Source organism: Takifugu rubripes, chromosome 11 (assembly GCF_901000725.2).
Source record: "Takifugu rubripes chromosome 11, fTakRub1.2, whole genome shotgun sequence".
In the NCBI taxonomy this organism is placed as follows: domain Eukaryota; kingdom Metazoa; phylum Chordata; class Actinopteri; order Tetraodontiformes; family Tetraodontidae; genus Takifugu; species Takifugu rubripes.
Genome location: NC_042295.1, coordinates 177029 through 192257, shown reverse-complemented (window position 1 = coordinate 192257; position 15229 = coordinate 177029). Strand labels below are relative to the sequence as shown.

General features: G+C 46.7%; 3 protein-coding genes across 8 annotated transcripts in view; all 3 read left to right on the top strand.

Moving 5' to 3' along the window:
* LOC115251572 (neuronal tyrosine-phosphorylated phosphoinositide-3-kinase adapter 2-like) overlaps nt 1-3212 on the top strand; it is a 19326-nt gene extending 16114 nt beyond the window's left edge. Inside the window, exon 8 of one of the 2 annotated variants that reach the window (XM_029844365.1) lies at nt 1690-3212. In XM_029844365.1, coding sequence (XP_029700225.1) covers nt 1690-1917 — 228 coding nt within the window. In that variant the 3' untranslated portion in view covers nt 1918-3212. Of the gene's footprint in view, nt 1-189; nt 445-1689 lie in introns of those variants that run through there. The other variant, XM_029844366.1, reaches the window with a different exon arrangement.
* A 2604-nt stretch (nt 3213-5816) lies between these two features.
* Nucleotides 5817-10747, top strand: LOC115251423 (zinc finger protein 708-like). 2 transcript variants are annotated; one of them, XM_029843709.1, is made up of 8 exons: nt 5817-5943; nt 6031-6162; nt 6923-7121; nt 7217-7545; nt 7813-7864; nt 7947-8712; nt 9863-10028; nt 10098-10747. In XM_029843709.1, exons 2-8 carry the CDS (start codon nt 6034-6036, stop codon nt 10638-10640), a joined length of 2184 nt encoding a protein of 727 aa, XP_029699569.1. In that variant the 5' UTR covers nt 5817-5943; nt 6031-6033; the 3' UTR covers nt 10641-10747. The 2 variants fall into 2 exon arrangements, with proteins under 2 accessions (XP_029699569.1, XP_029699568.1); XM_029843708.1 differs by having other exon boundaries at nt 9863-10747.
* A 628-nt stretch (nt 10748-11375) lies between these two features.
* On the top strand, nt 11376-14881 carry LOC101062725 (E3 ubiquitin-protein ligase rnf168-like). 4 transcript variants are annotated; one of them, XM_011617880.2, is made up of 9 exons: nt 11382-11729; nt 11845-11895; nt 12122-12274; nt 12364-12565; nt 12687-12757; nt 12924-13079; nt 13219-13346; nt 13688-13748; nt 13956-14881. In XM_011617880.2, the coding sequence occupies exons 3-9, from the start codon at nt 12155-12157 to the stop codon at nt 14502-14504; spliced, it is 1287 nt and encodes a 428-aa protein (XP_011616182.2). In that variant the 5' UTR covers nt 11382-11729; nt 11845-11895; nt 12122-12154; the 3' UTR covers nt 14505-14881. The 4 variants fall into 4 exon arrangements, with proteins under 4 accessions (XP_029699570.1, XP_011616182.2, XP_011616181.2 ...); XM_029843710.1 differs by having other exon boundaries at nt 11376-12274; nt 13219-13251; nt 13300-13346; XM_011617879.2 differs by having other exon boundaries at nt 11382-11895.
* Nucleotides 14882-15229: the final 348 nt, after the last annotated feature.

Here is a 15229-nt window from a genome sequence, read left to right as displayed (position 1 = left end):
CTGCCTATCTGTCTGTCTGCCTGCCTACCTGTCTGTCTGCCTGGCTACCCGCCTGTCTGCCTACCTGTCTGTCTGTCTGCCTGCCTGCCTGCCTACCTGTCTGTCTGCCTGCCTGCCTGTCTGCCTACCTGTCTGTCTGCCTGCCTGTCTCTCTGTATGGAAGTAAATCCCGCCCATCCTGTATTTCAGGACTGATTTATCTGATGAACTTTGTCCGTCAGCTGACTGAGGAAACCTTGGAAATAATTCTTGATCTGTTTTCTTGATCGATCATTTGTGCTAATTCCTGTGTTACATCATTTAGTCTGTTTATACCTCCATACTAACATAATCCAGCAACATAAATACTAACTAACTAACTAACCCATAAACACTAATCTGAGTAATATAAAACTGATAAATGACACCAAGAACCTTTGAAAATACTGTAAATAAAACGATTAAATCTGTCAGATGTCTTGTCAGAAGTATTTCTGTATAAAAAATAATACCACATAAACAACTGTAGACCACCTGTCTGTCTTTCTGTCTGCCTGTCTGCCTGCCTGCCTGTCTGCCTGCCTGCCTGCCTGCCTGCCTGTCTGTCTGTCTGTCTGCCTGCCTGTCCGTCTGCCTTCCTGCCTGCCCTCCTGTCTGCCTGTCTGCCTGCCTGCCCTCCTGTCTATCTGCCTGTCTGTCTGCCTTCCTGCCTGCCCTCCTGTCTGTCTGTCTGCCTGCCTGCCCTCCTGTCTGTCTGCCTGTCTGTCTGCCTTCCTGCCTGCCCTCCTGTCTGTCTGTCTGCCTGCCTGCCTGCCTGCCTGCCTGCCTGTCTGCCTGCCCTCCTGCCTGCCTGCCTGCCTGTCTGTCTGTCTGCCTTCCTGTCTGTCTGCCTTCCTGCCTGCCTGTCTGTCTGTCTGCCTTCCTGTCTCTCTGCCTGCCTGCCTTCTTGCCCTCCTGCCTGTCTGCCTGCCTGCCTGTCTGTCTGTCTGCCTTCCTGCCTGCCCTCCTGTCTGTCTGCCTGCCCTCCTGTCTGTCTGCCTGCCTGCCTGCCTGTCTGCCTGCCTACCCGTCTGTCTGCCTGTCTGCCTGCCTGCCTGCCTGTCTGCCTGCCTGTCTGCCTGCCTGCCTGCCTTCCTGCCCTCCTGCCTGCCTGCCTGTCTGTCTGCCTTCCTGTCTGTCTGTCTGCCTGCCTGCCTTCCTGCCCTCCTGCCTGCCTGCCTGCCTGTCTGTCTGCCTTCCTGTCTGTCTGCCTGCCTGCCTTCCTGCCCTCCTGTCTGTCTGCCTGTCTGTCTGCCTGTCTATGTTAGACGTGGACACATGAAACATCTGCACACATACGATGACTCCACATTCAAAACTGCTGGGTCACCATGACGATGCCAGACTTGGCTTGTTTGGACACGTTTGACTCGACACACTAAGGCGGTTTTCTCTCATGAGCATGTTTGGTTTTTAATTATCGCTCTTATCTCATCAGCTAAACTGTAGCAGGTTTTATTGCCAATATGCCACAAATTAGGTACACACACAACACACGACTACAACACATCAAAAATCTTTCTGATAAATATTAACTCCAACTTAGTTCATTAAGTAGTGTCAACGGGCTGTTTTATTATTATTTTGCGCTCATTAGCCAAGCAATCACAAATATAAGGAGAGGACAGAGTTAGCACTGGTGGCTAACTAGCTAGCACATTTACATTCCAGATGCCGTGGCTCTGTGGAGACGCCACCATGATGGAGATGATCCAGAAAAAACGTGTTCTGTGTCGAGAGATCAAAGCTCGTCAGCGGCCTGAAAAGAATCTGTGTAAGCAGGACAGTATGCCCATCCTGCCCAGCTGGAGGAGGAAACTGCCCCCGCCCTACTCTGCTGCCCCCACCGCCAAGGCCCCCGGACACCCCACCACCGTGTTCTGGGACACGGCCATCTGAGGCAGACCCCATCATGATGAAATAGCCATCAGGCCACGCCAGCCAGTGACACCTCCGTCTTTGATCTTTGATTTCCTGAATTCTGGTACAAAAGGGTTTTATTAATGATAATTAATAGTTATTATTATTATACATTATAATTAAAGCTATATTGATAGAAAAATAACAGAACATACTGTTGTACGAAATAGATCAAACATTTATTCTTTGAAATGTTCAGAAACTTTTTATTTTGTAATTAATGTTACATCAAAGGTGTTATCTTGCCAACCAATCAGAACACGGGGAGGCGTGGCCATTCAGGTGTAGCAGAGCTTTGCGTTTTTTTCTATCTGAATGGTTCCAATGTTTGTTTTTTAAATTCTGACACTCGTGTAGCAGAAGGCGTAAAAGTATTTATGAAACTGTAAAATGTAAAAAAAGGTTTGACCCGAATGTGTCGCCAACATCTTTTATACGCCAACAGAATCTGTGATGTCTGTTTTGTGTGCAAGAAAAAGTCTGTACAAGATGATGTTTTTATATTCAAAAGGAATTTTATTATAATAAGAAAAGCACTATTTTAAGATGAGAATATTTTGACACACTAGCTGATCTGCTGTCATCTGTGGATCCAGAAATACAGATGAAATTTAAATTGAACTCCAGATTAGACAAATTAGACACACAGTGAAACGGTGCCCCTGTAGGTGTAGAATCACATCGAAATCTTTAAAAACAGAATAAAATAAACAAAATAAACTTTACTAGTCAAACAAGATCATCAGAGTCTCCTCAAAAAGTCATGTGACCCACTGGGTCTGTGGGACGGTGGAAAGATGGATTTAGCAATGATGAGCTGACTGACATGATATCAATGGAAAAACAAATGATGCAAAGTGTGTTTAGAATTTGTGGTGAAACCACAGAGAAGCTTAAAGTGTGAGAACACACACACACGCGCGCGCACGCACACACACACACACACTTGTTCTGTTTGCAGCCTCATGAAATGAGATCAGCTGTGATTGAATCCAAGTGCACTTCTTTAGTTCAGAACATGCTACAAAGAGCAGCATTAGATGTTCTTTACACACCAGAGTGTTTCTGATATCATTGTGACCACGTGTCTGTTCGTGTGTACAGAAGAAATTAGAGCCACTCCAAATGTTAGTGAAGCTAACTTGTATGTGCATTACTTTGCTAATTATTATTAATGATTAATTTGGAAATAATCAGAAATGTTTTATAATCAGGAAAAATCAGATTTCTTCTCAAATAATATGTTAAAAAAACAATAAATTTTCTTCTCTTCTGTATCATTTGAAAATCTCTGGATTTTTTTTTCTTGTCAGGTTAAACTTAAGATTCAAGATTTCTTCTGTTATGTTTGTGCATCCATCCTGAAATGTAGCCTCAGGACAACACACACACACACACACACACACACACACACACACACACACACACACACACATAATCGTTCTGACTGTGAATTCAGTGAAGGTGTTGCTTAAAAAACGAAATCATCACAGAAATCTGTCAAATGATGCTTTCTGCAAGAAATGACCTGGACAACCTTTAAACATTCCATCTGAATTTTCTGAAAAGAGCCTGTTGGTATCAAATTAATGACTGAATTTAAAAAACAACATTCTTTTGGTGTTTTTATGTTTAATCTCTGCACTTTCATCATGAACATGGTCTTCTTTGTAACGTCAAATGTGTGATCAAGTTTAAATTAGACAAGAAAGAAATAAAACATATGCATACACAAACTCAAGTTTTCCTCTTTTTATGAGCTTTTCAGCTGTTTTCATCTAAAATCATCTTTTTTTCATTAGAACTGTAGCCAGGCTGAGACAATTGTTCAGTTATGATATGAGTTATGATAAAAAGATCACTTGGAATGATGATAAATATTTTTGTCTGAGCATGAGAGTACAAATGGAACGAGCATTGGTTGGATGGGTTATAACCTGTCTGTAGCCTTGCAGAACAGGCAGGTTTGAACCAAACAGTCCCTTAGTCAAATATTTCTCCCTCTTCGCAATGCTTGTGGTTTCGTTTCGTTTTCTGCCGCTTATCCGGATCCGGGTCGCGGGGGCAGCAGCTTCAGGAGGGATGCCCAGACAGCCTCTCCCCGGCCACTTCCATCAGCTCCTCCGGGGGGACCCCCAGCCGCTCCTGAACCAGGCCAGAGATGTGATCCCTCCACCTGGTCCTGGGCCGGCCTCCTCCCGGTGGGACATGTCCGGAACACTTCTAAATTTCTCCCTCTTCGCAATGTTTGTGGTAAGTTTTTAAATTAAAAAAATCAACTTAAAAATAAAGTAAATTTAAAAAAATGAGAAACAAGGTGTAGCTGGGAGTAAAAACTTGAGAGGAGTGGTACTCGAATACAATGACAGGATTTAAAGGTCGATAATCAAGTCCAATTTAAAAGAAGGGACAGGAACATAGAAGGAAACATACATATACAAAAAGGAGAAAAGAACTTTGGGAGTTACAAAGGTTAGGGTTACTAACCCTCGTAACCTAATACCGACTTAGAGGAAATTGGAAGTCTAATATACGAAGCCCCTTCGGGGTGCGCGCCACACTTGGTGCGCCAGTGGTGCCCATGGTTACAAACTGCCACGTTTGACAGGCTGCTTCCTTTGAAGAAGGCAGCCTGTCCTTTCGCACAAGCTTTCTTCCGTAGGTGCAGGCAAACCTGGTTGCAAGCTCATACCACCTCCTACACTCTGTCAGCCGTTATGCCGCCTCTGTCATCGAACACCAGCACCCTTTTACCAGGTGGGTCAACAAGTATGGCTAACCATGAAGGACATTCCCCTTCGAGTTGATTCACAGAAGTTGGCGCCTAAATTCAGTCCGTTCCGTATCGAGAGGGTGATAAATCCTGTGGCAGTGAGGTTGAAGCAGCCCAGGTCCATGTGGATTCACCTGACTTTCCATGTCTCCAGAGTTAAGCTGGTACATTAGAGCCCTCTGGTTCCAGCACCTCCACTTCGCTTGCCTCCTCATCTTGTTGACGGTGGCCCTGCATATTCAGTCTGGCACCTGCTACAGGTACGTCATCAGGGAAGAGGATGGCGGTAACTAGAGGATTGGGAGGGTTATGGACCAGAAGAAAGGTCATGGGTTCCCACTTGCCACATCTTGGATCGGGCCCTAATGCTGACTTCAAGACGCGGCATCCCAAGCTGTTCCGAGGGAGACCTTCGGCAGGTAGAGCCAGCATGTCCTCAATGCCTGGTCTTTCCAAAGGTTAGTGGTTCTATCGGGAGCATGTTGGATGATGGAGGTGCCCCTCACTGGTCTCCCACCACCATGCTGTCCAGTTTTGCGATGTCTGTTTAACACCTTCAGCCTGACTGGTTCCTGCGATTACAACTGTCTAAACAACAATCCTGTCAAGGAAGGGTCAACTGACCTTTATTACACTTGCTAATGATTCTACCATTCCTAACTTCTAAAGTACTTCTAACAGAAAATAGAAACATATGGTACAACACATAGTAACAAGATAAACACAATTCTCTTCAACTAATTTCTATTGAAGTTGCTCAGTGGCACATGCATTATGTACAGTGGTAGAAAAAGTTTGGGCACCCTTGACAATTGGCATTATTTTTATTCACCAATCATTGGGTGTTTTCTTCCTGTTAGAGGTGTTAATCTATGAAATAACCTTAATGATGAATTAAAATAAGGTTGTAGTTGATTTGGTTGGTTTATGGCGCTGCAACCCATTTATTGGCTGTTCTAGATGTCTCTTTCACCATGTTAACCTCTGGAAAACGGTATTTTAGTGCTCGATGGAAGCCAGTGACCGTTTCCCATAATTGTTGTACCGAAGTTTGGCCAGCACGGGTTTTGCATCAAACTGGGGGGGGCGATTCCTGTTTCCATTTCTCTTAACGGAACCGTTGGAATGAAGTTTGTCCACGTGGAGGTGCCGTAGGCCGCTGTCCAAGATGGCGGCTCGTTCGCGCATGCTCAGTGCAAATCGGGTAAAATAGTGATAAACCCTTCGAACTGGTGAGTTCACCTCTTTCGTTTGATTGTGAACTATTTGATCCAAACGTGGGAGTTGTGGTTAGAATTGACCGTCCGTCTACTTTGTAGCTCATGATGGAAACAAGAGACGACGTGGTGACCCGAACTTTCTGCTCGCAGACGAAGCTAATCGTTGATCTGGCGGTGGAGTCCGCCGCCTCCGTTGTGCTGAGGTTCGATCCAGAGTGGAAGGAGAGGCAGGTGAGGACGAAAGTGCCGCATTTACCCCAACCCTAAAGCTCCTAACCCTAACCCCAAACCCTAACCCAAGCTCCTATCCCTAACCCTAACCCTCCAGGACGCCCGATCAAATCACCATCTACAGCCCAACCAATCACTTGAAATATGATTCTGCTCTTAGCTAAACAGTCAACAGCATTGCTACATTGTGAAGATTTCTGCATGTTCTGAAAGTTTGCCAATGTAGAAGCTAATCTTCATCTGTCATGATCACAAAACAAGAGGCACGATGAATAATGTCGGGGTCACACAGACAACTGAGCCAGCCTTCAGATACAGCTGGCTTGGAGGCACTGGCAGCTCCACATCGATGCAGGGGTGTCATGGACTGGGCCACAAGTTCCAGGAACACATGGGTGGAGATAGTGTGTTGACAGTCAAACAGCTGAAGACGGGGGGTCTTGGGTGAATTTAGCATCATAAAGATGAGAAGCTGAAAACAGACCAAGAATTGAAGGCTAAGTGAGAGAATCTCCGAACTTCAGGAGAGGACCAGTGATGAGGATGATGACCCGTTAGTGTCGATCATTGTTTTCCCTGTGAGGTTTATATTGATCATTTACTGGTTCGCTGATTGTTGCCTTATGAAATAACTTCTTTTGGATATAAATTAGCCAAAAATATGAATGTTAATTTTGGTTCATGTTTGTATTTCTTGTAGAGAAACACCTGTACTGTGAAACAGTGTTTTCAGTAGCTCATGCTGACTGTTTCCTGATAGGCTCAGGTCAGCGCCGTCCTGTGTGCGTTGAGTCGAGAGGCTGTCCGTCAGATCTGCAGAGTGTTCAGGGAGCTGTTTGTCCACGTCACGACTGAGAATGCTGCTCTGCTGGACCGAATACGACACCTGGAGACAGAAATGAAGTCACAGGTCAACGAGAACAACTCGGCGCCGACCGTCTATAAGATCAAACCGGCAGGTTAGACGAGAGGGTGACGAGTGCTCCTTAGATGCAGATATGGTGACGGTGTAGCGTCGTTTCACTGGCATCATCTGTGTGTTTTGAATGTTCAGATGAGCCGGCCCTGTCACTGGACCTCAGCCAACCAGCTGCCAACCCTGCTGTGCTTGCCATGGCTATCCTCAGTTCCACAGAATCCATGAGCAAAACCAGCAGCAATCATCAGGTCCCTCTTGTCATCATCAGCCAGCCACTGCCTAAAACTGCCATAGGCCAGAACGGCAGCGGCGCTGCCCTTGTGACATCCAATCAGGGTGACGCTGATGGAGCTGATGGCTGCACACTTGATCTGGTGTTGGAGCTGGACCAAATCTCCAAAGAAACTGAGGAATCACTGTCGTCTTCCTATGTGGCATCACTTCCTGTGGCTGGTCAACCTTCGGTGAGTGAAGCCATGACCACATTAAGAGAGGAAAGAATTTCTTATTTACTTTTTCTTTTGAGAGCCATAAAAGTTTAATGTTTAGGTCTCATATTCACTACTCAATTACTGGAAAACCGGGTTCTGTGAGAGATTAGATACATTTATCTGCATGTGTACTCAATTTAATATCTATGTGTTCCTTAATGTCATCATTTTATGGAATTAACAAGCTAATTCAGATCAGGCTGGCTTGTTTCTGCTATTATGATTAATGGTGTTTTGTAGGAAGTTGAACTGAAAATCGATGGGGTTCCAACGGAAGCAGACCATCGACCAGGTGAGACATTCAGAATCCTCAGTGTGGGATATTTTAAACACAATGATCCAGTTGGCTTGATCTGTGTACGGTCTTCCACCAGCCAGTGACGAGGAAGAGCAGAAGGAGCTGGAGAGGAGGAGAAGAAGGGAGTTGTATAAAGAGAAGAGGTTCTTCTGCGAGCTTTGTGACAAAGGTTTCCACCAGCGGCACCAGCTGCAGAAGCACATGGTGTGTCACGTCAAACCTTTCCCCTGCACGTCCTGTGACAAAGGCTTCTACAAAGCAAAGGCACTGCAGAAGCACCTTCTGAGCCACCAGCTGAGAGAGGCACAGGAGAAAGACCCTGACAAGCTGCTGCACTGTGACCAGTGTGACAAGAAGTTCCGGCTGCTGCGGCAGCTCCGCGTCCACCAGGCTGGACACCGGCTTGAGAAGACTCCATTAAAATGTCACACCTGCGAGCGCACCTTCACCTCCACCAGCGCTCTCCGCTGCCACGAGGTGTCGCATGCTGACGTCAAACCTTTTATGTGTGATATCTGTGGAAAGGGCTTTGCCCGGAAGAAGAGCCTGCAGGAGCACCAGACCATCCACACCGGTGCTCGACCGTACACCTGCCCAACCTGTGGCAAGAAGTTCTCCACCACCAGTAACCTGCGCGTCCACAAGAGGTCTCACTCAGAAGAGCGTCCGTTCAAGTGCTCTGAATGCAACAAGGCCTTCAAGTGTAAGATGGGGCTACTGCAGCACAGAGTGGTGCATTCTGGGGAGAAACCCTTCATGTGTCAAACCTGCGGCCTCAGTTTCGGCCTCAAGTACAACTTCCAAAGACACTTGAGGCTCCACAATGGAGAGAAACCCTTCAGGTACAGAGATCAGGCCTCCATATTCATTCACTTTGCATTTACGTGCACAGGACTTCTTGTTGTGACAGCTTGTTTAGCCATGTGGCTAACAGTAGACATAGTATTGGTTGGTGAAGCGAAATCACCATGGTTACACTTGCCTCCTGCTTGGTAACAGGGATTATGTTTCTCTTTTTATTGTTGAATTATCCATGATGGGCTGAAGTTTTACATTACATTTTAGCAGTTGCTTTTGTTCAAAGCAAATTACCTTGAGAAGTTTATTCATGGATCAAATTTAGAAACATCAGATTTAGCTGCACAGCACCAAACATGAAGTTACGCAAGATAGTTAAAAATAGTATATAAAAATACAATATACATACAATAATGGCAGCAAAAATGTGCTGGAAACGTATACCTTATCTGGTGACATGAATTCAATAATAATGGTGCTGAATGACAGTCAGTGCATCAATTGGACGACGCTTCTCCCTCGACTGGTGTGGAAAAGAAGGCAACCCAGATTTCTGTCCCAATAGCAGTTTCCAGTACTGGAATTATGGGTTAGTCGAGCCACCTTCCTCTGCTGGGTGTGCAGTGTTTTACTTTGTTCTTGGGCGCCACTCGTTGACCGGTGGCGGCCGCGGCTAAATCAGCAGCAGCCATGGACGAGTTCACACGACAACAAAATCGTCCTTTCCAAAAATAATTTGGCAATAGTTTCTACCAGCTGCTACCACACAGCAGACTGTAAATAACTCATTGGGAGGTTTGGGAGCAAATTCTAACCAAAACGTAGCACAAGCGCAGATCAGAGAGGCCAGCACGCCGTCCCCGTGCTCCTGTAAACCGACTCACCCAAGCTGTCTGAGGGTGGTAGTCCAGCTACATCCGGACTTCTCTGGGCTGATTTAAATTAAGTTAGGCTGCCACAAGCATTTATGTCATGCAGGAATTTGGTGTCCTTCAAGTTTACAGGACAGGCAAAGTAATCAACTCGTTAACAGATTGAAAACTGAAGTGTGAGACAGATGAAGTCCTGCCAGGGTTAGGGTTAGGGTTCGTTTAGGGTTAGGGTTGGTTTAGGGTAGATGCTGCTCTGCAGGAACAGAAACACCAGGAACACATCCAGAAACCTCCATCTGAACAGTCTCTTGTCTTGTCTCAGGTGCGATAAATGTGATGAGGGCTTTACAGGAACGTGGGCTCTGAAGACCCACATGCTGGTCCATGGTGCAGAGAAGCCATTCATGTGTGACCTCTGTGGAAAGACCTTTTTCTACAACTGTCAGCTGCAGAAACACCAGCAGGTTGTTCACGGCAACAAAGACAAGGTGAGCGGCACCCCCCACAGGTGGAGCAGCACCACCGCCAAATCTTTCAGCTGTAAAGTTTGTCTGAAGGCCTTCAGCAGCACCACCACCCTGAGGACACATGAGAAGAGTCATACCGCGGCCAAAGAGTTCAGCTGCTCCACCTGTGGGAAGGCCTTCCATCTGCGGCACCTCTACCTGTACCACCTGAGGCAGCACACAGGTGAGCGGCCCCACGTCTGCACCATCTGCCACAAAGGCTTCTTGCTGCCATCACAGTTGAAACGCCACAAACTGTTGCACACCGGCATCAAGCCGCACAAATGTGAGCAGTGTGGGAAGGAGTTCAAGACGCCCCAGAACTACCAGCGCCATTTAATGGTCCACACTGGAGAGAGGCCCTACGCGTGCACTGTGTGTAACCGCAGGTTCAGGCAGTCCAACCAGGTCAAGGCTCACATGCAGGTGCACACAGGAGTGAAGCTGTACAGCTGCGTACGCTGCAGCCGTGGCTTCTCCGAGTCCAGATCGCTCAAGAAGCACCGATGTGGAGATGATGTGGCTGATGCCCAGTCCAGACACGGGAAACACAAGACTGATTTCATGTGGAGCGACGGATTTATCAACCATTGAGTCCTGTGGTGCACTGCTCAGGAACTTTGGCCAACCAGCTTGATCTGTTCAAACATTCAGATTTATAGACTGAAATAAACACACAATCTTGATTTTAATATCTTAAAGCTGTCAAAAGTTTTCCTTTTCTTCTAAAATGTTGTCACTCGGCTTATGCAGTTTTAATCACTTCTGTTTGCTTGTAAACTTTATATATATATATTTTTTTTTTTTTACGTTACCCAAAGCACCTAAAGAAAATAAGATTTCTATTAAGCTATTTTTGTCCTGTTGGAGATTAAGTAGATGTGGTGAAGCCTACCAGTAGTTTATGTGCTGCGAGACATTTTTGGAGGGAGACATGAGCCCTGGCCACTAGTCCAAGCAGGCTAAATAAAATGCTATTTGGCAAAGACAAATGACTTGGTTAACATTTGTAATATCTTGCAATCATAGCACATCGCCAGCCTTAATCCAGTGCCGGATGTGCCACGTGAACATGCAGGTAGGCTCGGTTCTGTAACTGTGATGCACCTTCTCAATATCGAGAATAATTGCTAGAATTCTGCTCAAAGAACAGAAGGAAACTAGGGTAATTTAAAAGTCCTTACTAGCATGTTTAAGTAGCTAAAAACTGCCGAGGTAGAGCCTTATTTTTCTCGATGAGCCTCTGGAGGGGCGGATTTTGGGTCCAACAAAAGCACGTGACCAACGCCATGTTTTCATCCCACAGTTTGGACTCGGAGGTGCTTCCTGGGTAATAGATAAACGGTGCCGACAGAGCGGCCATCTTGGTGCAGTGCCTTTCGCCCCTCGATCTACTTCTATCGGGCCTATATATACTGTATGTTTATGGCAGTCTGCTGACAGCGAACAAGTTCACTGAAAGGAATGGGCGCCATCGGTACCGGTGTATATCGGGGGCCCAGTTCGGCGTCTGCAGAAAGTGCGCATGCGCGGGGCCTGGTGCGGCGTCTGCAGAAAGTGCGCATGCGCAGAAACCAATTCGAGTTCCGGGTTCGGGTCGGGCACTGAGGCTGGATTCCGCGGGTAGTTGATGCTAACAAAGCAATATGTCAGACTGACTAGTTTATTCACTTGGTGAATTATGTAAGTTATTACATCTCTGGTGAGGATGTCTTGATGCATGAATTACACGGATACATTAAGTCCGTCGGTTACGTTGTCTTGTGAACTATTATGGTCTTTGCCCCCGACTTAACAGGAATAATGAGGGGTTTCGCTAACGGAGACGACTTGCAACGACCGTCTTGTGGTGATTTGGACTCTTGAACTTTATTTTCCGAGTTTACAGGGCCGTTGTCAACTGTCATGTACTGCTGCCACTTTAACAGTTTCGTTCACTTTCCAGCTCCTTGACCCAATCACGTTGAGATGAAAAGCAACGTATATAGTCTGGCTTCATTTGTAGGTTTTGTTGTGCCATTTAGACAGTAACATTAAAACGTTATTTCTTTCAATACGGCCCTGACCGCGCCTAGAAGAGAACAACAGCCATCATATCCAATGTTAAAATGTCGGGCAGAGGAGGGAGGAGAGAATCGACCCTAACCCTCCAGGACTGTCGCTGCCCCGTGTGTCTGGAGATTCTCTGTGAGCCAGTTACTCTGCCCTGCACACACACCTTCTGTAAGGCAAGATACACACTTCCCTAGACTTCTGACGACCCCCGCCAACAGTCTGGTGTTGGCGGCTGAATGTGACGGGGTTCTTTGTGTTACAGGGCTGTTTCCTGGAGTCTGTGGATAAAGCCACTCTGTGCTGTCCACTATGTAGGAAGCGAGTCTCCACATGGGCCCGACAGAACAGCCGTAACAACACATTGGTCAACCAACAGCTCTGGAACCAGATCCAGGACCAGTTCCCTTTGCATTGTCAGCGGCGCCTCAGTGGGCAGGATGGTGGGATGGAGGATAACCTGGGAGGTACAAAATATCCAATTAACGTGATTGATGAAGCGTGCAGAAGAATCTGTGTTAGAGTTGCCAGTGTATCAGTGTGTGGACCATAAATGTGTGTGTGTGCCTGCATGCAATGTGTGTGTAGTTGCTGTGTGTGTCCCCAGAGTCAGCGAGCCTGGAGAGCTGAGGCAGGAGTACGAGGACCAGGTTTCTAGAGTGAGTTCAGTCTGTTGTGCTTGCTCCGTGTTTCTGAGGAAAAATAGATTTGTTCATTTCAAAGTTCTTAATGTGAGCAGCAAGATCCTGTTTTAGTGGCTCCTCTGCTGCAAAAGGGAATGTTGAACAGGCTTGTGTCAGCGTTTTACTGTGATGTCATCATCAGCTGACGGAGGAGAAGCGAGTGTTTGAGGAGGAGGAGCGGAGGGCCAGCGAGGAGTACATCCAGAGGCTGCTGGCTGAGGAGGAGCAGCTGCAGGAGGAGCAAAGGAGAAGGCACCAAGATGACGAGAGGCTGGCCAGATTAATCAGTAGTCAGCTGGTCAGTGTTTTCATCACTTCGTTATTAGAAGCACTAATATTAGTAACGGCTCCACTGAGGCTCCTCCAGCTCCAATTCATCAGTCCCCTTTTTTGACATCCTCTCCTTCACATGAATGCAAACTGTTATTGTGCTTCAGAACCCTGCTGATGCCACACCAGCCAAGAGGGAGGTCACCACACCAGCCAAGAGGGAGGTCACCACACCAGCCAAGAGGGAGGTCACCACACCAGCCAAGAGGGAGGTCACCACTGGACAGATGGACAAGTAGGTCTCTGTCAGGTGGACACGTCCTTCATACTTTCATGATCTACACCTTTTATAAAGAACTTCTAGCAACTAAGTTCTGTATAAAAGGTGTACATCACATATAAATATCTACAAAAGAACATAAACAAAATTAAAGGTTAAAAAGCTTTTAATGGTTATTAAAAATAGTGAAGGTCTCTGACTAATGGACAATGGCAGATTGTTCCAGAATTTAGGCAGAGAAATCAGGAATGCTCTGTCCCCTCTGTTGATAGTGTGTGTGTGTGTGTGTGTGTGTGTGTGCGTGTGTGTGTGTGTGTGTGTGTGTGTGTGTGTGTGTGTGTGTGCGCGCGCCTCAGGTTTCTGAGTCCTCGACCGTCTCAATGCAGCCCCGCTGACAGCAAGTTAACAGCCAACAAGGTCAGGTCATCAGGTCATCAGCTCCGTGTTTGAGGAGCATTTCAACATCGGAGAACAACAGTGAAATAAAGAAGTCCAGGAACGTTCAGGTTCCTGGACTAAAGTTGCACCAGCTCCAATAACCTGGTGATTTAAGCCAGAGAGCAGCTACTTTATGCGTGAAGTCTGATATATTGAGTTTGACCAAACATACACTTCTTGTTTTAGGAGAGCATGGTTTCTCTGAGTTCCCTCCATCAGCTGGAGCTACACGGTCTTGGATCAGAGAGTCCAGACCTCCTCCCAACGTTTCTGACATCTGCCACAATGGACCAGTTTCATGTGAGCACTGATGGAGAAACCTCCTCCAAAAGATCACATTCAGACGACAGGAGGACGCCTCCCAAACGTGTGTGTCTTCAGCCCTGCTCCACTTCCCGTCCTGACATGCCTGCGGTGGAGCAGCTGAGCAGACAGCAACAGGAGGAGGAGGACCACAGACTTGCCCTGCTTCTCCAGAAGGAACTGGATCAGGAGGAAAGAGATGTCAATAGACGCAAAGGCTCTAGCGATGCTTACTCACTGCGCCTAAGCAGCCAGGCGAAGGTGGCGAGCAGCTCCTCGACACCCAGGAAGACGTCCAGCACTCCAAAAACATCTGTTCCAAAGACCAGCTCTGGTCCTAGGGCGTCCTCCACCACCACCTCTAGTCCATCAGTCTGTAGAGGCAGAAAACAGGCCACTCTGACTGAAATGTTCTCCAGCTTCAGCAGATGAAGGAGGCACCTCTGTAGACACACATGAGAGCAGCAGAAGCACTCTTGAAGGTTAAACGGAGGCTTATGTTGCCATCACGGGACCAGCCGGAAACAGGAAAGAGAACACTACTGAGATCCATTATTATATTATTATAATCCGGTCATCAGCCATGGCTCAGCCTTTGTCTCATTTAGAAACCACCCGTGGGTGATGACCTCATTCTCTAATCTAGCACCAACAATGAACCCAACTGATTGGTTGGAACCTGAAGACGCCACTGGGGGATTATTTTTCTAGAGCCTGAGCTGACTCAAAAATATATTTTTTCTGTTTGAACATTAAAATAATTTCTTTGATATTAAAATAAAAATTCCGGTTGCCATGGTGAAAGTTAAGGTGTGATTAATGTTGCTGCTGATGTTGAAGGTCGACGTCTATACTTCAGACCTGCGAGCGCTTCGATTCTTGATTTACATCCTGGTTAATATTTTAGCCCCTTTTTTTTATCCAATTTCTCTTGAATGCAGAGGTCACAAGGTCAGCATGAGTTCTGAAACCCAAACAGGATCCTTGCGTGTCCAAGGTGTGGGCTCTGTGGTTCCTGCTAGGTCCTCAGACAATGTTGCCGAGTCACTCTGATGTGGACCTACTTGTGTCATCGTTTCACCCTTTAGAAGAGGCGGACAGCTTTCTGACCTGGCCCTCCTGTCTGGACGGTGCTCCGACACGGCTCCAACTGGACC

Excerpts from the sequence above, each read along its gene's own strand:
- LOC115251423 (XM_029843708.1), top strand. The coding sequence starts at position 6,034 with ATGATGGAAACAAGAGACGACGTGGTGACCCGAACTTTCTGCTCGCAG. Across the intron at positions 6,163-6,922 it reads CAGAGTGGAAGGAGAGGCAG|GCTCAGGTCAGCGCCGTCCT; the intron begins GTGAGGACGAAA and ends GTTTCCTGATAG. Across the intron at positions 7,546-7,812 it reads CTGTGGCTGGTCAACCTTCG|GAAGTTGAACTGAAAATCGA; the intron begins GTGAGTGAAGCC and ends GGTGTTTTGTAG.
- LOC101062725 (XM_011617880.2), top strand. The coding sequence starts at position 12,155 with ATGTCGGGCAGAGGAGGGAGGAGAGAATCGACCCTAACCCTCCAGGAC. Across the intron at positions 12,275-12,363 it reads GCACACACACCTTCTGTAAG|GGCTGTTTCCTGGAGTCTGT; the intron begins GCAAGATACACA and ends TTTGTGTTACAG. Across the intron at positions 13,080-13,218 it reads GATTAATCAGTAGTCAGCTG|AACCCTGCTGATGCCACACC; the intron begins GTCAGTGTTTTC and ends ATTGTGCTTCAG.